Genomic DNA, 26,424 nt, shown 5'->3' on the forward strand with positions numbered 1-26,424 from the left:
TGCAATAACTCTAAAATATAAACTAAGATAGCAGACGCAAAGAGGAATACATACTAAAATGTTATAAGCTACAAAATGTTTGTTTCATATCGTCACTATTCAGCACAGAGAGGAGCATCTTACGTTAATCTTTTCGGTTGCCTTTCTTCTTATTCGGTTCTTTCTGGCATTCCTCGCAAGATATTGCATACACTTTCTTCAGCCTAAATTGTTGGGGTTTCTCCGTGGCTTCAGGAAGTTTGAGAAACTCATGAAAAAATCGTCACTACTACTTGAGGAAGGCGAGCATAATAATTCCGAAGCAATCTCATCTTGATGCAATATTTTGGCTTGTGAATTTTTACTCCAGTTTTCGAAATGATGGCACCAAGAAGATCCTTCTTCGGTGAAGGTGCGTACACATTTAAGCGTTTATTATGCCATGTGAATTCACGATTATCACTTTCCTACTCTTCGTTTTCTTCTTCTGAGCTTCACTCATTTGTTGTTTAGTTTTTATCAGACAATTTAGTTTCATGTGTCACACTGTACCGGGTTTTAACACTTTGCAATAAGCATCCAAATCTGAATCACCATCACTCTGTTCCTCTTCGTCACGTCTTAGTTTGTCACGGAACATATTAAGAACACAAGGAGGCATGAATTCTTCCAGATCATCAAGCACGAACTTCAGTTTTTGATGAGGAGTAGGGAACTTTTGTTGAGAAGATGAAGGGGTACTCTAGTCACACTCTTGCTGTGGTTTTCCCACTGGGATCTTCCGAGTATCGTCAACACCATGGTATAGTCCACAGCAACAGGACTCAATGGATAAAGACCACACTTACGAAATCCGCTTTTCACAATTTCAGGTTTGACGGCATCATTACAAACTCTCTTCAATTGGGGTGCAAAATTTACCTTCGTTACCGATTTTCTAGTCCTAAAGAGCATTCTTCAATGCTCGTTTCAAGGGTGAAAATACGCCTACATCTGCTGGTTACAGTAGATGAGTGGCATTAGGGAAAAGACAATACACCAGTATTCGATGATGGTGACAATATCCACTGACTTGAAGTGATAGATGATTCCTGTGCCCATCAAGAAAGAAAATAACAGGAAGTGTGATTTTCTGTGTCTACAGAATAACAGTAAGGCATACAATAAACTAAATTTTAGGATATGCAGAGGTAAATATAAAAGCTTTGCTACAAAAATTCCTACACAGACCATAATTCAATGAGCTCCAAAATACAATGTAATGAAATAGTCTATGAGATTCAGTCTACAGAGCAATTGTTACTTAAAGAATGGGCATACACTATTTCGAGAATCGAGACAAGACGGGAAATGTTTGCGATACTTATCGTCTCGTCTCGATTCTCATCTCCAAAGTGAGACGAAAAATTTGAGTTAATACTGTCCCGTCTTGAATGTAAAATGTTAATTCTCATGCTATTTTGTTTCATTTAGAAACGAGATGAGAAATTCCTCTTCTCGTGGGCAACATTAAACCAAACCGAAATATTCGTTGCAAATGTCACGTTTCTGCTTGTAATGGTATGACCTGAGCGATAATTAGCTCCTAACTTTTAATCTTCTACGAGATAATAATAATTATTACAGTATTAGTTTATTATTATTACTATTATTATTCCTGAGGATTTGATAGTTCAACTATTAAAACATCCGAGTATTCAAATATCTGAATATAATAAAACATATGTCATCGCCGATCAATCGCCATCAAAAATCATAAATTAAAAAAAGAAAGAAATTACGACGTGGATTCGCACAAACATCTTGACCAGTGAACCACGATCGCTGCGCGGTAAATGATTCGTCTTTAGTCTTTTTACATTAGGTTTCTTTGTCTCCGCTTGCAATTTTGTATGTTATATTTCTTCGATTCAAAATGTCTTTCGTATTTCTTTTATGATGTCGGCAATGTTTACAATAATAACTTGATTTGTTTTTAAACCGTTGGTTCACAAGTTTTTTTCCCTCCACACGAAACTACAGATATGACAGATTGAATTCTCTTACTCTCCATTTCTTTCAAAGCAGACGCCATTACCTGGACAAAGACTTATTTCCGCCACGATTCATATTAACCTAAATAAATTCATTTTTCGGAAGCGGAATTTTCACTTTCCGGATTTCGGAATATTATGGAATTTAGTTAAACACCGGAATTCAGAAGAATTCCGGAACTCGGCAAGAATCCGGAATTTAGAAAATCCCGGAATTGAGAAAAACTCCGGATTTCGAAAAATATCCGGATTTTTTTCGAATTCCGGAATGTTAACGAAATCAGAAATTTTTAAATTCCGTGTTTTTCCGAGTTCCGGAATTTGTCCGGTTTTACTTAAAGGAGTCCGGAAAGTAAAAATTCCGGAATTGGCGATTCCTAGTTTATACACAACCATTCAGAACACTAACCTAGTATCTGCCTACAAGCAAACAAGTAATGCAAAGCAATTTGTATCCTGCAATATGTCATGTATTAAAATCCGACAGGAGTTTCAGTATTTAACCAGAAATTGCGTGTGTTGGAAGCTAAGGTATGAAGAATTGTATTGGGTCTTATCTTTTTGTGTCTTATACAACCCTGCAAACCACTGAATACCTAACGGCTTTCGTTAAATCCAAGTTGTAGTACTCACAGTTTCATCCATTTGTGCCTATATGATCATGTTACTAAAGCTTATTATATGATAGCGTCACTAAGTCTTTCTCTGCTCTCCCGTAAAGTCGTGATACGATCTACTACATGATACAGAACGAATTATCAATTTAACCAAGTTGTTGCATTACTACACATCTGCTTCCGCCTCTGTCAACTCTGGTCGATCTCGTTGATCGCGACATATTAGCTTTTTTATACCCCTTTCTTCGTTTACTGAACTAAACAGTAACCATTTTGAATTATACTACTGCGCATACCTCGTAGATAAATATTTCTGGTGCCAATGATTTCCGTTTTGCCCAAGCAATGTTCTTTTTCGTATTCCCAACATGAGCCTTTTCTTACATTATATGAAGAGCATGTAGGTCAAAATACCTCATGTATTACGTAGAATGTAGGTTTAACTCTTCCAGCAAAGAAGGAACATGTGATCATAGTATACAACCAACAGAAGTGATAGCTGGCAATACAGTTGTCTTAATCCCTAACGACACAGGGGTTGAGGGGTGCCCTCCCCGCTGATTTAGTGGCAAGCACGTGCGCCTTTGGTGTATGGTGTCCCGGGTACGTCTCCCGCGGAAGGGCATTTATGATTTTTAACTGTCCTCGATGTTTCTGTGTTCGTGTCCCTGTCGTTGTAATTTATTAGAAGAAGCAAGTTAAACCACCGAAGCAAGTATAATTAGCAATAACTAAGTTACTGAAACACGTTCGGTGAGTCAGTTAAAAAATGGACGAAGCACTGGCTTTTCGCGCCGTACATGCGAGTTCGAATCTTTCTCGGCTTGATTTTTTTATCCATTTGAGAGAAAGTATTGCTTCTTTTCGCTACAGTAGTCACTCCTTTCGTATTTTTGCCGTCCTTCACAGTTAAAGTAACTGGCTATTCTTACTCTTTCTACGAATGATTGATCTTCTCTTTGCTTACATGTCAAACATGCATACGTAATGAAAAGACGCTGTTGATAATAATAATAATAATAATAATAATAATAATAATAATATGAAATACTACTAGCTAACTCGTATATGTATTTCGACAATATAATTTTATATTATTATGTGGATATAAGTAAGTCTGGCTATTGCTCCCCCTCTAATGTTTTCGATGCGCCTTATGGGTCCACGGTGTCCAACGTTGGTCCCATCCCACTATCATCTCCTGTTCTCGATATAAGTTATCGACATTTTGCCTAAAGAGAGCTCTGCCGTGGGCCCATGATTCCCTATGACAATGACTCTTCGCTCATTTTGCATTGAAATCGCTTATTTTTCTGAGTACTATGAGTGCATACTGTCCAACGTTGCTCCCATCACTCTATAATTTCCCGTCCTCTCTATATAAATTGCTAATATATTGTTTGTAAGGGAGAAATGGCGTTACAATCATTACATTTGAAGAAGAATTGAGAAAGATACTGCCTTGCCACAAACAACACCTATTATTATTATTATCATTATTATTATTATTATTATTATTATTGTTTTACTTACCACTAATGTTGTCTACCTTTACTTGTAATGCAATGTGTTACTAAAAAGCAAATCAAATAACACTCCTCGCCATTCAGGCTCCCGAGCTCGAAATACATGATTTACAGTTCTCTGTGTTAGGGGAAAGCACATTTATTATATTATTCTGTCAAATAACACGTTTCACAAGTTTCTTCACTTTCAATGTGTAATTTCATATCACCACTAACAATCACCTTGTTCCGATAGGGAAATTTCCCCGTTCTGCAAAACGAAAAGCCCGACCATTGCGAAAGGGCGTGAACCCTGTTTAGGCGATTGATCGGGTCCAATATTTCAATAAAAGTGGAAAGTCCTTGCAAACAAATATTTCAGTAAAAAAGGAAAAGTTACTCAAACTTTCTGAATACCTATTTACGGGCGAAATTTGGTTCCCTTGGAACTTTTTAAGATTTTGAAGGGCCGCCATTTTGAACATTTTCATTTGATTATTCTGGTTGACGAACTCATCAAGATATTTCAACAGTTAATGTTTGTGCCAAGTTTCGTCTCAATCCGCTGAAAATTAGGGTAGTTATGGCATTTTCAAATAGCGTTTTATATATATATATATATATATATATATATATATATATATATATATATATATATATATATATATATATACAGACAAATAGGTAAATAGACACACAGAGGGAGAGAGAGAGAAAAAGTGTTTTGCTCCCTTCTCTCTTCTTGCACCAGTGCTGCGTCAGAGTTAAACCAGGCCTCTTTGCAAAACGTATTAACCAGGGTAATCTAAACACAAGCCTCTTATTTGCCAACGTAGAAACGTGGTCGAGAGGTGTAAGACATGTAGAGATTGTATTTTTAATAACCATGAGTATGGGTTCGAACTCCTCCACTTCCATTCATTTTACTTTTTGCAGCTACGTCGGAACGTTCAATTTTTATTCTTTACTAATTGCAGATGGAGTTTACATTCAAAATAAGAGGAATTTTGGTGGTATTTTTCGGATATTCTTCTCTTTTGATATGAAGACAAGAATAATAGCAATACGCAAAGACAAAAAGTATTATCAGTACTAGACATTACCAATAGTAATTGCTACGAAAGACTAAATACGACCTCTTTTACAAACTCTCATGAGCTGTATGTATTATTAACAAAATTTTTTATAATTTTCCTTGTCGGAGATTCGAACTGGCGTCCTTTGCATTTGTAAACCAGCACCTTAACCACTACACGAAAATCATGGTGTGATAAACGTTTAGTTGTCGGCGTATTTGTTGTATTTGTGTTTTAAGTTCCCTCTTCGACAATTTTTACTTTATTTTCTCCGTTTAGCAGCTGTTTCTGGCTTTCTCTTTCGGTGTTGTCCTTTATTTACACTGTGCACTATTCGTATTCACAGCTTGTGCCCCTCTGTAATGTGTAATTCAGATTAGACTTTTCTTTTTGCACCTCAGTAAACATTTGATTGATTTAATGTTCATACTCTCCATGGATGGAGCGCAGGAATGACAGAGTCGAAAAATAGGTGTACATTTACTTTCTTGACAGATAATACATATTTAAAATATTCAGCAATTCGATTTATGGAAAATGAAGATAAAGAACAAACTTGTCATAATCTGTAATTGTTAGCATGATGTAAAAGCGTGGATATGACGATGCGGGAGAAGTTTCCTTTACCTGGGAAGTGGTAACGCAGTGTCATGCGTTAGGGATGCGTGTGTATAATGAACAATATGCGCGTTTACTACATGCATTATTAACACATTTTGTTTATGATCTGCTTTTATTTTGACAAGTTGTAAGTCCGCAAAGGATATGGTTGGTTTATAACATATGAGAATTGGCGCGTGAAAATTTAGGGAATTTGTATTTGCAGGAAAAACTAATGGTTTAACTGTTGACGAGTTATTGGGTGTTCTTCCGGGGACAAGTAAGATTTCTGCACCAGAACATAGTACATGTTCTACACCTGAACCTACATTGTATGGTTCAGGCAAAGGGAATTACTTTTGCATGATCAATAGTAGAACTAGACACTATCCTTATTTTGGTCTGCTTGAAAAGGAAATTACAATAAAACGCATATGCACTAGTGGATCCTCAAGCATACATTCGCTCGTTATTTGAATTTGTACAAGAGTATACGCTAGATGACATCGATGATGATATCTATATTGGTATTACTATTGAAAGTTCTGCGTCAAAATTAGACATTTCAACATTTAGTTCCATACCGTCTTGAATACTAATGAACACAGCATTTTCATGGATTCAGTAATTTTTAGGGTACACATTGTAAATCTCCGTAATAAAAGAGGACAATTACTAGTAAGTAAGTACATTGATTTCACTACACATCCCGCTGAACAAAAAACAATGACTGTTCTTGGAAGGTCAATAAGAAATATGATCAAATTTATAAACTAAAAATCATCCGGAACAACTACTGAAGCAAGCAGATCACTAACATGAATGTAGACATCCAAGAGCGATGCTGCTGCTGATGTTTAAAATTTTTTAGTATTTTCGAAACATTCCTCATTGAATCACAAATAAATTTGTTCAGAGTATGTATAACATACGATCCGTAAAATATGAGCTTCTAATTATATACGTACGACGTATTCAAGTATATATCACTTAAAATCTTTTTCTAGGAATATTTTTATTAGTTCATTAATAAATTCATCATTTTCAATTGGTTTTTCATATGTATTAAAAAATTGTCGTAATGTTGTGAATGTTTTTTAATGGGATTTCTGAAACTGTTGTAGAATTTCCTCCTGGATGTCGGTATTATTATTAAACATATCACTTTTGTTTTTAAAATATCGTTATTAATTACCAAGCATTTATGCGCTGCACTTTGTTTATAATTATCTGAACACACATCAAACACTAACAAACTTCTTCTCTTAGGCTGCCACAAATGGAACGTTTTTATTAAACATTGAATGTTAATATCATTATTATGAAATTCACACATACAAAATGTTTCATCAGACATGATTTGGCTTCTGTTCAGCAATACATAGAAACAGTTTTCAAATAAAGTCTTTGTCTTTATATTTACATATATACACAAGCACAAAGACGATGGAAATGACTGGATTAGACACTGATTTGTTCATTTTTAACGCGGTATTTATATATATTGTTATGACGTCATTCAGCAGGTTTTAACGGAAAGGCCACACTTAAAACATGTAACCAATAGCTTTCATTCTCTTTTATGACCACGTTGTTTCTTGAACAACTCTCTTGTTATTAGTCTGTAACATTTTAAAATTATTATTGAAATGATTATTGAAATGTATTTTAGCAGTATCAGTTTAGGAAAACATTATAGCATTTAGTTTTTTCTTTGTAATCTCACACTAGTACTATTATTACAAATAATAATAAAAAATTGGAACCCTTAAGTTACGACAGTAATTTTTAATTACTAACTGTATGAAACATTGCACCGAGCTCTCTGTTAATTTTTGTTAAATTACATCGACTGCTTTGTTTAAAAAAAAAGAATTTTAAATTTGGAACAAACTCACAGCTAGCACAATAGATGTGCATATGAAAACAAGTCTCTGTACCATAATTCACGGTACTACACGCAACATATATTATAAAGTTAGAAGTTCCTATGATACTAAGGATATATTCTAATTTTAAAAAAAAGGATAAGAGAGAAACACAAATCAAAAGAGTTTTCATTACCCCTTGAGACAAATAGCAGAAATACAGAGCAAGATTAGGTTAGGTTATGTTAGGTTAAGAACGAGCTTTTAATATTTTTACACTGTAAGTGCTCCGAATTTACAAAGTAAATGAACCGATTAAAGTTTCAAAATAAACAAAGAAAAGGATAAGGGAGAGAGAGAGAGGCAAAAGAATAATAAACAAATACCAGTAAATAGCTAAATAGACTTAAAATAGATAAATGTAGAGAGAAAGAAATAGACAGAGACTTACATGGAGTGAAGTAATCAGAATACATATATGTAGATAGAAAGAAATAGCAAAATAGCTAAATACATATAGCTGAAGAGAGAAAAATAGCTAAATAAATATATAGCTTAAGAGAGAAAGAAATAGACAGATAACTAACGAAGTATATATAGAGGAAAATAACAGAGACATACAGAGAGAGATATAACAGAGACATACAAAGGGAAATAACAGAGACATACATAGAGGGAAATAGGCAGAAACTAACATAGAGGGAAATAGACAAAAACCTATATAGAAGGAAATAACAACAGAGACATACATAGAGGGAAATAACAGAGACATACAAAGGGAAATAACAGCATAGATATACGTAGAGAGACTTACATAGATGGGGAATAAACACAATACATATACGTAGAGATAGATAGATATTTTAGGACGTAAAAATATTCAAAAATTTGTTCTAATCCAGTGAAAAGGTTAAAAATATTGTCACTATGATTTGTGGGATCACACAGACTGAGACAATATCGTAATAGTGTAATAAAGGCAAAGGGAGGAAATTACGTTTCGCCATTACATGTTGGCTCACAATTGTGGTCAATTAATAATTTTCGTGTTGTACAGTGTTGCTTTCCATATTTAGTTCATATTTGCAATTCTTTTTAAACACCATTACCTGTTTATTGTTCCCATAAGAAATGTACTTGAGTTCATTGTTGGTATGCATTCGAACACTACGACAGTGTCGTACCTGAAGTCTAACCCCATAGGATAATACCGTTGGACAGAACTGAGTCCCTATAATCTTGGCAAATATGTCTCCTGCAAAAAGTTATTAAATATCACCCATGTAACTGTACTCGCTCAACCAATTCTAAAATAAAACCAGTGCGAAGTCACAATTCCTTATCACATACGTTAGTAAACCTATTTTATACCCCCACTTTTTTATCTTGCGCCACCCCCTGTAATTTACTTTCATGAAATAATAAATAAATTTAATTCGCGTTATAAAATAGTAGAAATTAACAATTTCATATCACAGCTTGGCCTGGGGTCGAATCCCGTACCTTTAGTGTATGAGTCCAGCGTCTTACTCGTTACGCCACAACGTAAGGTAGTGTAATCTAATAGCGAAGCGTGTCAGCTGGTAATTACCGTTTCAACAAATATTTTAAATGAAATTTACTAATGTTTCTCTTTTTATTATTAACCTCATAATATATAAGTAAATTATGAGTGTCAACGCACAATCATCTTGTCGCAAACACAGTGTTCGTTTAGTATCTTATTCCACTCTAAATTAATTTTATATATTTGCACTCTTTCTATTGTACTTCTGTCCATGAGAATTCATAACTTTAACAAATTACTTTTAATAAACTATCGAAAAAATAAATAAATAAATAAATAAATAAATAAATAGATTCAGTCCACGTTACATATAGTAAAAATAAGAAAGAAAAAACCTTTGTTACAACTTAGTCCAGGCTCGAACCCTGTACCTTCAGTGCATGAGTCCCGCGCTTTACTCACTAGACTACATGATGACGTGACCTCAATACCACGCTTCCTGAGTAGCACGGGATAATGACGCAATCTCAATGCCACGCTTTTTGGGTGGCACGTGTTTCTGCCAACGTATCTTAGTTCAGCATTTATAGTATTTTTTTTTCTTACTGGTATTTTTTCTTCTTATTATTATTACTCTCATAATATAAGTAAATTATGAATGTTTCAAAAAAACGTACTAAGTTCTATATTATGACGTACGTACAATGTAGGGTGCCCTTCCACACTACCACTATGTCTTCCAATTATGTGATCATGCAGACTTTCTTGAGACTTCTTGCGACATCTTCTGTAATTTACTTATGTCATCTATATGTAGTAATAACCATGAAAATTATTTATGAATAAACTTTCAGGGAACAAAAAATAAAAAGAAAAAAATGTTTGTCACAACTTGACCGAGGATCGAACCCCGGACCTTTAGTACATCAGTAAAGCGCCTTACTTGTTAATCACAATATGGCAACGGAAGCTGACGCGATCTCAATGTCACGCTTCCTGAGTGGCACGTGTTTGTACTATCGTATCCAAGTTCAGCATCTATTTTCAATACAATTTACTACTGTTTTTCTTATTATTAATATCGAATTATATTTCTGCTTTTAATATGGTAGTACATTTGGTTTCTACGCTCTTTTCACACATGGAGCGTTCCATGTAATTTTTATTACGATTAAACTTGTAAGAAAAATTTGTACATTAAATATGTTTCAATTAATTAATTCTCTCACCATATGCAAACTGAAATGTTCACCCGCTATCCAAGTCTCCAAGAAAAGGATACAGAATATTATTTAAATAAATATTATTAAGTTTTCCATCACTGTAGTCCACGCCCAACCTTCCTTACTTCTTATGTCTGAATTACTCTTTCATCAAATTGGAATTTATCTCTGTGGATCTGTATTCTCGAATATATATGTGTATATATAATACTGATACTCTAATCCTATTGATAATCTACTGATCCTCTTCCTCCTTCTACACTTCTCTTAAAATTCATTCTTTCTACGCAGTAGATACAAAATTTCAATTTAGTTTATTTATACTATCTAACTTTAAGTTCTTGAGACCATTCATCTTGCTACCATGTAATGGATTTAGCTATATGGAATACAATATTCGTCAACACTAACTTTGTGGTGCAAAACAGAAATGGTTTTCCATAGAATTATCAATATGTTAGCTATAACACGGCACGGCTTTCAGGAATTCAATTTCGATTCATTCTCGAAATATAATCGGCGTAAGCTATCAAATTGTTATAGAGAAAAGATAGGCGGTAAGAACCATAAAGTTTAGTAAATTTTGCAGAGTGTAGTGGTCACCCAATGTTTGGATTGGCATTATCCATTTGTCTTAGCTTTTAAAAACATAATCATATTCCAATAAACTGAATGAAAGTTAAGTGTTAGAATATTCAAGATAATTCCATACACTATCAAACTTTGTCCATAGTTAAGCGCACACCCACCTTAGTAAGTAATTTTTATTTGTAAGAGACAGTTTCTATTTCATCTTTAGAATTATTGAGAGTTCGATTCCCGGCTTGTGGTTCCTATTAATTTTCACGAAGAAAATATCGTGACATTTTTAAGAAAATAACCACGGTGCTGAACATCAGCATTAATACTATTATTAAGTATCTGAACTAAAGTTCTTCTTTGGGGCCTTGGCGGGTCACTGGAAAAAAGTGGTCGTGCGTTCACCACTGATGCTTGGGCTTACTGATTCGATTTCACCTCACACCAATTATTTGAACATTTTCATAACAAACATCAAGTTTGAATTTTGTGGTGGGCCAATACCGTGTGGATGTGTTATTTCAGGGTTTTCCCGTGACTTTCTATTTACGTTCTGAGAGATTTATAAAAGCGATGGTACAACAAATCACCGTCTCCTTTAGCCTCAAAGACTTCATTTCATTTTTCAAGTTTTTCTTTAATCCAACTGGATAAATGGTATGTTAATTAACACACAAGTTATAGTTTGTCCTTCTACACTGAAACCCCTCATGTATGACATCCATACTTTACCTTAGATATCTGAATATTATCGTGTTTTAGCACAAGTTTTTATCTTAAAGTGATTTCATATAAAATACCCTGGGTACATAAATGCAAATCCACATCTTCAAACCCAAAAGAGATAGCTAATTAATTATTCAACTAATGAAAAAAACCTGAACTCATTGTATGTTCGTTGCTACCAAGAAAATTTTAGCGTTCGCACGAAAAAAGTCTTCGATTTTCTTTAAATTGTCTGCATAAAATTTCTCGAGGTTCTCCCGTTTCCTCCCAGTTTTCACTATCTGTATTTCATTCATACATCTTAAACTGATCTGTTCTGAGTTAACCAAGAAGTAAAATTCAAAGATTTTATGTTACTTTTCCTTTCAGTATACTATATAGTAAACGTTTATCAACATCCAGTCTTCCCTAATGAAAAAGCATGAAGATTTTCTTTCCGCTTCTTTTTTTTAAATTCTAAGGACAATAGTTATTACTCTATTATCAAAATACTGCAACACTGTTACAAAGGTTTAAAAAATTCAAAGGAAAGAAAACTCAAATTTTCCCTTCACCCAAAAGAAACATATTTTGTTTACATATTTTTTATGCATACATGCATTTACAGATATTTTTCAATATTTTTCTGAGTTTCTGTCTTAAAATTTTGATTTTTTCAAGTCTTTCATATTTTGCGCACGCTTTCACCAAAACATCATCATGCCCATCTTCTAATAGTAATACGTCTCCATCAATATTTCCCCCTCCCCCACCATTTCCCTCACTGGTGCTAGTATTGCTGCCACTTCTTCCACTGGTACCTCTTCGTCTTCCCCCACTGGCATCACTTCTTCCACCACTGGCAGCACTTATTCTTCCACCATTGCTACTGCTGTTTTAAACACTTTCACCGTGGTGAAATACCTCTTCCGCTTATTTTTCATTGATATGGTGTGCTCCTCTTCCTCTCTTCTCCTTCTTTTACCTTCCGCTACATCCAATAGATTATCCATCTTATTGAACCACTGGATGTGGTTCAACGATGAGGAGGAGGAGGCGGTGGATGTTGAGGGTTGCGGTTTCATTTTCTAAAATAAACAAAAAATGAAAACTGTAATTGTTACAACTTATTTTCAGCAGAATAGTATCAATTATAATTATTCTTTTAATATACACAATATATATATATAGTTAGCTTACAATGCCAAATCTAAGGGGGGCTACTTTATTCCGTTTAGATTGTTTCTACGAGTATCAAATAAAAAAGTTTTCTTCATATGTCTAAGCTAAACTCATAAAAAGTTAAAGTTTGATAGGTCCACGTTTCATATAGCATCGTTGCTAAACGGGACGGTCAATTCAAACTTAACCATTACTAAACAATTACCATACATGTCTTTCATTGCTTTCGCAGATCGAATTGTTTTCCAATGATCGTTAATAGGTTCATGTCTTATATAACCACTCTGCTCAACGCTTGGTGAACTGAAATTAAGCTACTGCTAATAAATCTTGCAATATGTTCATGAATAAAAACTGTCACCTAAAATATCCGGGCGCTAATATCTTTCGTGTTCAGTGCTGGCGGACCCGGGTTTGATCAACACCACCTAGATTACAAGGCCTTCGCACTGGTGTGTGACGTCACACTAACTAGGCCATGTAAGAATTATTGCGGACAGAGCGTGTATAGATACCGCAAGTGAATAATGACGTTAGGGGGAAATAAACTGTAGTTATACCATAATTGAAATAGAAATCTATTAGGTTTTAACTATTTGAAATTTATTTATTGGTTAAGCGATATTAATAAAAATCTCATATAGCCTCTGTCTTTATAGACAGATTTGTGTATATATATATATATATATATATATATATATATATATATATATATATATATATATATTACTCCCGGACTGTTTCTAATTTCTTGTTCCCTTATAACTCAAGAAACACAAAACAACCTGACGAGTGCACTAATTGCTACCTTGAGTGGCTTAAGTTATCCAGCTATTCAGTTAAGTATTAGCTTTTTATGAAAATTATTCTATTATTTTAAAAAATGACCACGATTTATAATGATTTGATTTTACTGATTACTTCAAATCTATCTTTTGAAAGTTTAATCCTTGTAATGAATAATTTTAATATTTGTAAACTTAATTTAATTAGAAAATTTTAAACTTATACAGGGTGTTTCAAAACAACACCGACGACATTTGGGAGGTGATTCCTGACACCAAGATAGGACGAAAAGTATAGACCAAACTGGGTCACAAATGCTTCCTTTTGGAGTTATAGGCTGCCGAAAACATGAAAAATTGAACTTTGAAGGTCCATAGCTCCAAGACTGTGAGACCTACCGTAGTCAAATCTAGAATTCACTTAGGAACTAGTATGTGTTCTATCCAAGTTTTAGAATACTGCAGTACTTCCGCAATAATTTTTATAGAGGTAATTGGTGAGTACTTCAAATTATATGCCCGTAAGCAAACTCCCTCTATAAAAATTGTTGCGTGAGTACCGCAGGATTCTGAAACATGGATATTTGGATAGGGCACATATTAGTTCCTATTTGAAGTCTTGAACCGACTGCTGTAAGTCTAATTTTTTTGGAGCTATGGATTTTTAAAGTTCAATTTTTCATGTTTTCGGCAGCCTATAACTCCGAAAGGGGCATTTGTGCACCCAGCTTGGTCTATATTTTTTGTCTTATCTTGGTGTCAGGAATCATCTCCCAAACGTTGTCGGTGTTGTTTTGAAACACCCTGAATATTACAAATATTAAATTTAAAAAAGATAGATAACATTTCAATAAATTTGAAGAAGAAATCAGCAAACTCAAGTCATTAAAACTCCAGTTCATTTTACGGGAAAATACAAATGAAGGAATCTTTATGTGTCTAATGATACATGACTTGCTAGTTATTTTTTCAGCACTTCGCACACCAAAAGGAAAAAAAAAAACTTTCTCGTTACTATATTAAAACTTTATAATAGGATTATTTACTCGGAAAATATTACTTTAAAATGTAAACGTAGGGAATCAAATGAAAGAAAATTATATATGTTCGTAATAATTATAATGAACATATATACAAAAAGATATAGAAATGGAGGCTTTCCATCAAAGGATTCGGAGTACTAGAGTTACAACAACTGTCTGTTTAAGATTGTTTTAGAGTTGACAATTTTCTTTGTTTTGCACATTTGACGGTATGTTTGTTACGCTTATCAGATACTTCATTGTTTTTGTTTTTGCAATAGGTGTTCAAAAGACAATTTACACTAGTTACCACTATCATTTCAATAACCTTAATACATTCATGCCCATTTTCACATGCGTCCCAGAACCAAGAATCTTCACGTTTCAAATTTAGCAAAGTGTTTTGTAAAGCAACATGTTTCTGGTTTGTTGCCCGCAAGAAATTTGTTTCCATTTCCGACGAAGTTAATTTGTTCACAACTACATATGCATAGATGACTGCTCTTACAACACTCTGTTCTGGATATAACAAACCACCTCTATCAAGATTTTTAATTAATCCGCACCATACAGCATTATCCATTGGAGCATCTGACACAAGATACTGCTTGCAGGAAGAACACTTTAGTTTTCTTAACACAGCACTTGCACAGTATCCTCCTACGTACAACACTATTGGCATTTCATCATTAATACCCGAAATGTCGTCTGCAGTCACAGTTACCTCCAAAGAAGTGTCAATATACTTACAAATTTTTGCATCAGACCTGGCATATTCAACATTGCAATCAGTCGCAATTACAAGATTCGATAGCTTTTTTTGCAGTACTGAGGACATTCTCAATTTATTTTCCACTTCAAATAACTGTCTCATAGATATGTGGTACTGTGAGCCTGCCAGTTGCCTGTACAATCCAAATCGAGCTTCTAGTGCATCAGTTTGAAACTTGCCTAACAATACATATTGCATGTTTAACTCATTGAGACAGTACGATGTCAATTCCAGCAGAGCGTAGGTTGTGTGAGCCAGTGCAGAATGAGTTTCTTTGCTAAGAATGCCAGATTTCAGTGCTAGTTCTTGCCAACGATCAAGCCAACATACGAAAGTGTTGAGATATGAAGATTGCTCATTGTCAGAGGAGGTGCTGGTTAATGGAGTTTGCATAACATCTCGAAGACGTTTGCCTTTGAAAGGAGTTTTCGTATTGACGATTTTCCACCAATTTAAAATTATGTCTATAAATTTCAAAGTACCTTCGTAATGTGAAAGGTTATTTTCCTGGCCCACTTCCTTCAGACCAGCAACAACATGTTCACTGAACACCTGTAGAACATATTTTACACTTTGTCTTTCAAGGTTGGAAGGCCATAATGCTTTAAGTGAAAGGCCATAGCCAAATTTCAAAAGTTTGTCACTTTCAAGTTTGAAAAGTTTACGTAAAGTTGAGAAGGACGCTGTGTTAATAGTATCTGATGAACCATAAAAATCCGGAAAAAATATGCACATTTCATCATTTTTTTGGTTTAACCAGTTGTTTCTTACACTTTTCAGAAGATGTACAGGATCAATGACAAAAAATAGTGGCTTGTTGATATCACTTGGGTGGGGATACACAATACTTAATTTAGGAGGGTTGGAAAACATGGACATTGCTTTTCTGTTGATTGCATTATTGTCTGTTACAACACAAATTACATTCACCTTCACTTTTTCTAAGCCACAAATGATATTTCGAATAACACCATGCAAATCATAAGCTGTGAAAGTACTTACAGGCAAAACATGTACAACTTCCTTGAACGATGAAAGCACACTTTCTATCATAAACACATGCGCACTTGTAGCAACATTATCACTATTAGAACAAGCACCAACCACATTTCCACCCTTGTAGTCCATAAATGGTTTGATGTAGATTTCATCCACCATCATCACCACAAACTTTTCATACGATTGCAATTGTAATATTCTGTCTTTTATATAAAACAAGAAGTTTTCTTCCGTTTGTTCTAATTGGGGACTGCATTGAAAGGATGAGCAAATTCGCCTGATAGTGGATGGATGAGGAAGAATTATATTCCCGTGACTTCTCAGGAACTTATAAGCATGTGGAGAAATTACAAACAACAATGAACTGAACAGAAATAAATCACATGGATATCTGTACCTCGATTTCTTGTTTCGTAGTAGCTCAACTTGAGAGGCGAAGAATTTATAAAATGCACGATTTTCATCTTCTTGCTCTTGAAGTGAAAGTAAAACCGATTCTAAAATATCACATTTATGAGCAACATCTGATTTCACATTGTTTGCAGCATTCGAAACGCAGAACAGGATATTTTCCACCTCACAAATAGAATGAACTTTTAAGGGTAAAACGAACTTTTCGAAATTTCTAAGTTCAATACCTTTAAAGTATAAATGAAGTTGTAAATCTTTTTGAACTACGACAGAATCAACATGCACGGCAGTGCATGGCAGCCAAGTTCCGCGAAGCATATGAAAACTGGCCTGCACTGCCGTAAGCATATTATACACGAACAAGAGTTTTTGGTAAAATCGCCGATTTCGAGGCTTTGTAAAAACGATTCTATTAAGGGTAGAAACATGAAATTTAGAATGTGAGGAGATATCCCACAGATGTACTCATATGCCAAATCTCACATTCCTACCTTCAACCATATTCGAATACTGGACCCCCAAAATATGCAGTTTTCAGGCTCACTGACTCACTGACTCACTCATCAAATTGATTAGATACTTCCCAATTAGATAGAAACGTGAAACTTTGCATAAAGGTACCCTATAACAATTTGAGTATGGAAAAAGTCCGAAATCTGAGGAATGAGCTATGGGAATTTTTTTATAGGCAAAAAACTGTCCTTAGCAAGGAAAAAAAACCTTTCACTCACTCACTCATCAAATTGATTAGGTACTTCCCAATTAGATAGAAACCTGAAACTTTGCATAAAGGTACCCTATTACGACCTAAGTATGGAAAAAGTCCGAAATCTGAAGAATGTTCTATGGGAAATCTTTTATGGGCCAGAAACTGTCCTTAGCCAGGAAAGAAATCGTTTCACTCACTCACTCATCAAATTGATTAGATACTTCCCCATGAGATAGAAACTAGAAACTTTGCATAAAGGTACCCTATAACAACCTCAGTATGGAAAAAGTCCGAAATCTGAGGAATGTGCTATGGGAAATTTTTTATGGGCAAAAAACTGTCGTTAGCCTGGAAAAAAATCGTTTCACTCACTCACTCATCAAATTGATTAGGTACTTTCCAATGAGATAGAAACCTGAAAGTTTGCATACAGGTACCCTATAACAACCTCAGCATGGAAAAAGTCCGAAATCTGAGGAACGTACTATGGAAAATTTTTTATAGGCAAAAAACTGTCGTTAGCCAGGAAAAAAAATCGTTTTACTCACTCACTCATCAAATTGATTAGGTACTTTCCAATGAGATAGAAACCTGAAAGTTTGCATACAGGTACCCTATAACAACCTCAGCATGGAAAAAGTCCGAAATCTGAGGAACGTACTATGGAAAATTTTTTATAGGCAAAAAACTGTCGTTAGCCAGGAAAAAAAATCGTTTTACTCACTCACTCATCAAATTGATTAGATACTTCTCAATGAGATAGAAACTTGAAACTTTGCATAAAGGTACCCTATAACAATCTCAGTATGGAAAAAGTCCGAAATCTGAGGAATGTGCTATGAAAATTTTTTATAGGAAAAAAACTATCGTTAGCCAGGAAAAAAATCGTTTTACTCACTCACTCATCAAATTGATTAGATACTTCTCAATGAGATAGAAACCTGAAACTTTGCATAAAGGTACCCTATGACAACCTCAGCATGGAAAAGGTCCGAAATCTGAGGAATTTACTATGGAAAATTTTTTATAGGCAAGAAAACTGTCGTTAGCCAGGAAAAAGATCGTTTTACTCACTCACTCATCAAATTGATTAGATACTTCTCAATGAGATAGAAACCTGAAACTTTGCATAAAGGTACCCTATGACAACCTCAGTATGGAAAAAGTCTGAAATCTGAGGAATTTACTATGGAAAATTTTTTATAGGCAAAAAACTGTCGTTAGCCAGGAAAAGAATCGTTTTACTCAGTCACTCATCAAATTGATTAGATACTTCTCAATAAGATAGAAACCTGAAACTTTGCATAAAGGTACCCTATGACAACCTCAGTATGGAAAAAGTCCGAAGTCTGAGGAATGTACTATGGAAATTTTTTTATAGGCAAAAAACTGTCGTTAGCCAGGAAAAAAATCGTTTCACTCACTCACTCATCAAATTGATTAGATACTTCTCAATGAGATAGAAACCTGAAACTTTGCATAAAGGTACCCTACAATAACTTAAGTATGGAAAAGGTCCGAAATCTGAGGAATGTATTATGGAAATTTTTTATAGGCAAAAAACTATCGTTACCCAGGAAAAAATCGTTTTACTCACTCACTCATCAAATTGATTAGATACTTCTCAATGAGATAGAAACCTGAAACTTTGCATAAAGGTACCCTATAGCAACCTGAGTATGGAAAAAGTCCGACATCTGAGGAATGTACTATGGAAAATTTTTTATAGGCAAAAAACTATCGTTAGCCAGGAAAAAAATCGTTTTACTCACTCTCTCATCAAATTGATTAGATACTTCCCAATGAGATAGAAACCTGAAACTTTGCATAAAGGTACCCTACAATAACTTAAGTATGGAAAAAGTCCGAAATCTGAGGAATATGCTATAGGAAATTTTTTATAGACGAAAAAATGTCCGTAGCCATTAGGTACTTCCCAATGAGATGAAGATATGAATGTCTACACGAAGGTTGCTTATAATGGCTTGAATATGAAAAATATCCGAAATTTAAGGAATGTGTTATGGAATTTTCTATGGGTGAAAAATTGTCCTTACTCAAACAGAGATCGGTTCATTTACTGACTCATCATTGATTAGGTGCTTCCAAATGAGATAGAGATTTGAAACTCTGCGTAATGGTACCTACCTTATGTAATGACCTGTGTAAATAAAGGTTCCAAATTTAAGGAATGTACTATGGGAATTTTTATGGAAAAACTGTCCATAGCCATTAGGTACTTCTTAATGAGATGAAGATGCGAAACTCTCCATAAAGGTACTCTATAACGGCTTGAAAATGAAATTTGAGGAATTTGCTACGGAAATTTTTCATTAGAAAAAAAAACTGTCCTTATAATCAGAAATCGGGAACAATTCCGTTATTGAACACATCATGTGCATAGTGATAATGTCAATCGTCTGAGTGGTCGAGTTGGTGCCCTCCTCGCTGGTGTATTGGCTATACTTAACATACGTTATTCATATGTTACATACGCACTGCCCTCTTTCCCGCTTAGATGTTACACAATGTCGTTGCAGGATGTCTGATATCTAATAGTCTTCCGTACATTACGTACGTCAGCTGTAAGTTACATACGGCCATCTGTATGTGAGATCCTGACCGCCTACATACAGTCTTTTCGTTCGTGTGGAAAGTACGTTTTTTCGGAACACTTGTGCGAAAAGTACGTTCAAATATACTTTTTTAGTTATACGTTTAGTGTACGTTAAGTCCAACAACTACAGGATTTAGACATGTAACAAACGTTTTTACGTACGCCACATACAGTTTTTCTCAGTGTGCGAGTAAAATAAGTGAAAGTTAGTAATAAGTATAAGCAAGTTAATGAGGCACGTTCTGTGAATCAGTTAACTTTTAAAACCGTGGGCTAAGACACGTACATACTGCCGTAAATTTCGTGGTTGGAAACCCAGACAAGGAAAGCCAATATTTTGTCGTTTTTCGGTGAATATTTTTCCTTTATTGCAGTCATTGGTATTAAATAGATATTGAAATTAATTTGATAAGTAAGATAATGTAGAGGTGAGAATGTTTAAAATTAATGAAGTTTTCGGAGAAATGAGAAATCCAATTGTTCGAATTTATGTGAGACTAGCAACAAAATGTAACCGATTTCGTAAATATATTGGTACCAGAGTTATATTATAGTTACCACAGTCGTTATGTAAAAATGTTCTTGATACTTCGTGTCTCTATCTGTGAACAGTGTGAGAATCTCTTACGTATCAGCCTTTTCATCAACAATGGATTTCGTGCCTTTTGCTCTTCATATTTTCTGAATTTGCTCTTCGGGGTTTCGCTCCCAAACCCTCGCTTTTGCTAGTCCTACTTCCTCACACCTTTTAAGCTTACAATTTCTTTTCAACTATCTAAAAGATAAGATTTTGTATTCCAGGAAAATGCCTATTTAAATAACATGGTGATTTCTTCATCTTCCTTTAGACTCCTTAAAAATTAAAAATATTCAATTCTAGCAATTTTCCTGTTGGTTAGTCCCGGGAGGATACAATCGTGCCAAATTTGATCATTCTAACCGTGCCGGAATTGCCTAAACATTTTGGGGTTTAGAAGACGTCCAATATAAATAACATGGAAAAAGTTTTTCTGTTCCCCATGAAACCACTCTAAATTTGGATATTTTCATTTTTACTGACTTACTTAGGTAATACTAACGAAAGCGTTGAAGCATACCGAATTTCACGTTTGTATTCCAGTTTCAAGTACCTAAAATATGAGATTATTTGTCCAAGAAACGGTCTTTTTAAATAGCATGGGGAACTTCTTCATCTCCCCTTTAGACTCCCTAAAAATTAAAAATATTCACTTTTGGCAATTTTTCTGTCGGTTAGTTCCGAAAAACTACAATCACGTCAAATTTAATCATTGTAGCCCTACAGGAAGTGCCGTATAATTTTGGGGGTAAAAGGTGTCCATATAAATACGTACCATGCGAAAGATTTTTTAGTTCCCCAGAAAACCACTCTAAAGTTGGAATTGTTTATTTTTTATACACGCATACCGAATTTCAATTTTTTATTCCAATTCCAAGTTCCTAAAACATTAGATTATATGTCAAAAAAAAAGACCCATTTAAATAACATGGGAAGATCCTTCATCCCACTTCATCATTCAACTTTCCACGTCAACCGGAAGCACCCCTTTAATTTATGCCAGTTCATGTGGCTTTATATACAGTTAGGATATGTTGGTGGCAAATATTATTAAGTTTACAAGCTTTTTGAAAGGAGTATATCATTGGAAGGAAAACCCGAGGCAGTATGAAACTGCGCAACATGCGCGTCATGTAATGAACTCCGTAATTTCGCAATGTGAAAAGGTAGAGAACAACTAGGTATATTGAAACACCAACTAGCGATGTAGCAGCGAGGATTCAGCATCAAGGGTTTTGGGCCCTGTTGATACTGTTCGTATTTAGGCAATGAAAAATGAGATGTTAGCGATCGTGATTTTGTAGTTCGGGTAAATGAATTGGAATCTCGTTTGGACATAACGCTCTGACAGATATTTGATAGAATAAATCCTCCCCGCTGTTCTAGTGGCTAGCATGTGCGCCTTTCTTGTACAGGTTTTGGGTTCGATTCCCGGTGGGAGAGCCCTTGGGAACTAATGTTGTATGTGACACATTATGACTCCTTTAAAAATGTACAATTTTAAATTTAAATCCAGCAATATGCCACAATTGAGAATTCCAATATACGATATTGACATGGTGAACTACAAAAAGAAGTGAAATATGAACAAAAACACCAGAGGTGCAAAAAGTGCAGCCAAGTTCGTCAGCTTCAAAAAGTGTTGAGATGAGGATGGATGAGCCAAATTCCTTGGCCACTGCATCTGAAAGGGAGACTGGAACTTGGCGCGAGGTGTCAAGGTAAATGATGTTAAGGAACCTTAGAGATAATGGTGGTGGGCGTGGTGGGTTTGGGACCACCATCAACCTTAGGAATATCAACTTTGCTAATGAGCTAAGGCACATATACAGAATGCTGCAGTAAGATTGGTGTTTCGAAACCCAGACAAGGAAAACTTATATTCCTCCACGAAGTGTCAAAGTAAATTATGTTAACGAGCCTTAGGGGTGGTGTTTATGAGCGTGGTGGATTTGGCGGTCACCACTAGCCTTAGGACTGAAGTGTCCCGGCCGTGAAACTAGGAACAGACATCTTAATGTATTCGAATATGTTAGGTACCTCGCGCCAAGTTCCAGTGTCCCTTTCAGATGCAGTGGCCAAGGAACTTGGCTCATCCATCCTCATCTCAACACTTTTTGAAGCTGACGAACTTGGCTGCACTTTTTGCACCTCTGGTGTTTTTGTTCATATTTCACTTCTTTTTGTAGTTCATATGTCAATTCTGGAATAGTCGTCGAATCAATTCGAACATAAAGTACCATATCTAAGCGATATATTACAGTCCAAAAAGGATTTATTTTAGTCTGCTTATTCAGATCAACAAAGTTCTCAAATGTGTCGACTTTGTGTTGTGTTTCATATTCTTTGTATGTCTTTAGACTCTCTTCAATGGCTTGCTCCACAGCGTTTGCTTCTCGTCGTAGTCTCTTCAACGAAGGCGAGTCACGGCTACAGGTGCCTTCTGAAGATAAGTAATCTGGACAACCAGGAAATAATGTTGGTATCGCGTCATCTCTTAACCTTGGATTTTTTAGTGGCACGGTAAGCAATTTTCCACTTTTCTCGTCAAAATGAGACGTTTCCCACACTAACTGATCCTTTGGAAAATGCAGTTCACAAACCTAGAAGGACAAAAAAATAAAGTGTAAATATTATTTTTACTTTATTTATCTTACAGATATAGCCAATAAGTGCATTTTACACTTGAATCAATAATCAATACTTACAACAATAATGGGAACGAAGTCGAAAAGGTGTATATTAGATGCATCATCAACCATTCGCCTGGGTTCAATCAGGATAGCTGGCCACCGGATTTAAACCCAAAATTTCTCGATCGCGAAGTAATAATGCTAACCACTATCCTATGCTAAGTTCATACTACGTTATGTTTATAATATACTTTAGCTCAATTCTTGAAACGTAGAATGGATTTTGAAAAGTAATTATCAGAGAAAGTATCGAAATTGAAGAAGCAGGGGAAGTTGTAGGTTAGAATTAGTTTGACTTCGTTCTTCTCCCTTACTTTATGTTTCTTATGTCTTATTTATTTTCTCTCCCTTTTTTCTTTTTTCTTCTTGTTAATGTGAATTAGTAAAAGGGGTAAATACATCTCTTACACTACCTAAATGTTATGGCAATATAACAAGTAAATTCCTCTGGTGTCACTACATTGACCTGCTAATGAAACGTAGGTTTAGAAAAATCCTTCAGTCCAAAAGATTTAATATCAGTCCTGCCGATACTAAAATCTACGTTAAAGCCCATTCCTTCTGGGCCTTCTTCTCACTCACAAGCATTAGGATTATACAAGTTTTAAAAATAGTCATATATTTAGAATATCATCTTTCGTTGCAGCTTAAAGACATGTTTGATTTTCAAAATTTAGTTGTTTTTCTAATTACTTATTAAGTATTCATACTACTTATTACGCCCATGTATGGAACCCTATCTTTAAACAATTAACGAATTGTATTCACGCGCCTTTTCGCACCCATGTACGAAGCTTCGTCCATAAACAAATGATAATTTCGTATTCACGCACTTTCTCGCCCAAGTATTAAACTTCGCATTTGTAAAGAAATAGCACATGGTATATAGTGCCTTCTAGCACTCATTTACGGAACTTTAAAATGCAAAATTACGGAACTCGTACATTTAGCCTTCGCTTTTTTCAGTATCAAGGGCGCAGGCGTAGAATAGCTAGGCAAATCAAATAAAATATTTGGTGCAGATTTACAACATGTAGGAGTAAAGTTGGTAATTCCACGGTTGAAATGAGTGAGTGCATGGGAAAGAGAACATTCCGACTTTCGGAGGATTTCTGCCTCATGTACGAAATCCGAAATTTCACTTATAAGTTCAATCTCCCATGTATGGATGCATAAGAAGTCTTGTACGATTTTTTTTGTGTGTGTTATAGAAAATCGTACATTTCTCGTTTCCCCTCCTCCTGCACTACTTCATATCAGTTCACTTTATTCGCATACAGTCATTAAAACACTTTCTAAGGCAGTAATAGTGTATTGTTAATATATGTCATGAATGTAAGTGTGCTACCCTAAAATAAGATAGTACCCAATACCTCCCTTAAGAAACACTTCGTAAGTCAGTGAGATTGCATTTGGTGCTTAGAGAAGTTAATATTCTACCTATGACTGTAGATCTGTACACAAAAAATATTTTTATGATACATCAAATAGCATGCATATTGTCAATCAGTGCGCGATACTTTGGGCATGTGCCTGTAAAATAAGAATGCAGAATGTATTAGGGAATTATTTCAAGCAACAAAAGTGCATAAAGATATTTCTATTAATTTACTGACCTGTTGTAAATCTGCACACAACTTTCTATAGCTAATAAAAATGTCACTTAGTAAAATACTTCTTAAGCATTCATACATGCAACGTTGAATTTCTAAGTGAAATTTCAGGTTTCGTACTTGAAGTAGAAGTTCTACAACATGTAAATTAACATCTAATAAGCCTACAGTTTTCTTTTATATGCAGTCACTGATTTTAACCTTGAATTAGCATTTTTCTGACTATCTATTCTACGTCTGCACCCTATTAAGCTATGAGAAATATTTGTTTATGTATCTAAAAATAACAAGAACTAATAAAAATTAGTTCCTAATTCTTACCTTAGAGTTTTTATTTGGAAGATAATTATTTCTTTTAATTGCATGTGTCCACTTTTTCTTCCTTTCTTCATCAGTGGGAAACTGAAATACATGTACTTTAATTTCTTTATTGTAGTTTCCGCGACAATTAGGTACACAACATTTGTATACCATTTTGTCAGTTTTCAATAACTTCTGCACATTTAAAATAAATACAACACTGGTATTAATCTTTAAATAAATACATGAAATCTTCACTTGATCCGTAACAAACAGCACACACTCGAATTCTGCGGTTGGCCTAGTCAATGTGACGTCACTCAATGTTTGCGACTCAGTGCGAAGGCTTTGTAATCTAGGTGGTGTTGGTTTGATTCGCGGTGGTTCCGCATAACGTAATCGCTAATGTTCCCGCCTTTGGTGGAAGTGGGAGTAGGTTCAATTTCCAGTGGTCCCGTATAGCGTAACCGCTAATGCTACTGCCTTTGGTGCGACGGGCATGGGTTAAACTTCCGGTAAAAAGTAGCGCTCCCCTCGCGTACCATAGTAGCTAACGTCCATGCGTTCGGTGCAAATAAACCAAAGTTCAATTTCGGTAAAGCATTCAGGAAAAAGTGTAAAAGCTTTTGCGTCAACCATCCCAAGTAAAATTTTTCTATCGTTCTTCTATCGTTCGCAAGAAATCTCATTCAAGATTGGTATTGTTTTGTAGATAACGTGGGATGATAATTACAAAGTTGCAGTGAGAAAACGTCGATGTCTATTAACTGAAAATTTATTTATTTGCATTCTCCACGAATGCAAATATATATCTCTACTAGTAAATCCATGAATTGTCTTTCCGCGTTTATATGTTCCGAATGTTTGGAAGTAAGTAGTGTGTATATATAGAATTTATATAGTGACGTATCATATTATTTTTTAATTTTTTTGTTTATACGAATGGTGGAATGAATAAAGTGGGAGGAAATGGGAGAACTCCGATAAAACCCAAGTACATGGTGTTTGTCAACCACAAAGACCAATTGGCGCGATCTGGGATCGAACCAGGG

The 26,424-nt window shown here is 34.9% G+C and overlaps 1 protein-coding gene across 1 annotated transcript; it reads right to left on the reverse strand.

Annotated features, from left to right (window-relative positions):
- Positions 1-520: 520 nt before the first annotated feature.
- On the reverse strand, positions 521-25,677 carry LOC145682972 (uncharacterized). Its single transcript, XM_081754329.1, has 3 exons — positions 25,394-25,677; positions 23,028-23,369; positions 521-694 (listed from the first exon to the last, which is right to left on the reverse strand). The coding sequence occupies exons 1-3, from the start codon at positions 25,544-25,546 to the stop codon at positions 521-523; spliced, it is 669 nt and encodes a 222-aa protein (XP_081610455.1). The 5' UTR covers positions 25,547-25,677.
- Between the last annotated feature and the right edge of the window lie 747 nt (positions 25,678-26,424).

The sequence above is a fragment of the Thermobia domestica genome, chromosome 4 (genome assembly GCF_964235325.1).
Source record: "Thermobia domestica chromosome 4, izTheDome1.hap1.1, whole genome shotgun sequence".
In the NCBI taxonomy this organism is placed as follows: domain Eukaryota; kingdom Metazoa; phylum Arthropoda; class Insecta; order Zygentoma; family Lepismatidae; genus Thermobia; species Thermobia domestica.

Bases quoted from the DNA above. Each gene is read 5' to 3' on its own strand.
- LOC145682972 (XM_081754329.1), bottom strand. From the start codon at position 25,546: ATGGTATACAAATGTTGTGTACCTAATTGTCGCGGAAACTACAATAAA. The intron at 23,370-25,393 runs GTAAGAATTAGG...TTGTCCTTCTAG, and splicing joins TTCCAAATAAAAACTCTAAG to GTTTGTGAACTGCATTTTCC. The intron at 695-23,027 runs GTAATATATCGC...TCTCAACAAAAG, and splicing joins AAATAAATCCTTTTTGGACT to TTCCCTACTCCTCATCAAAA.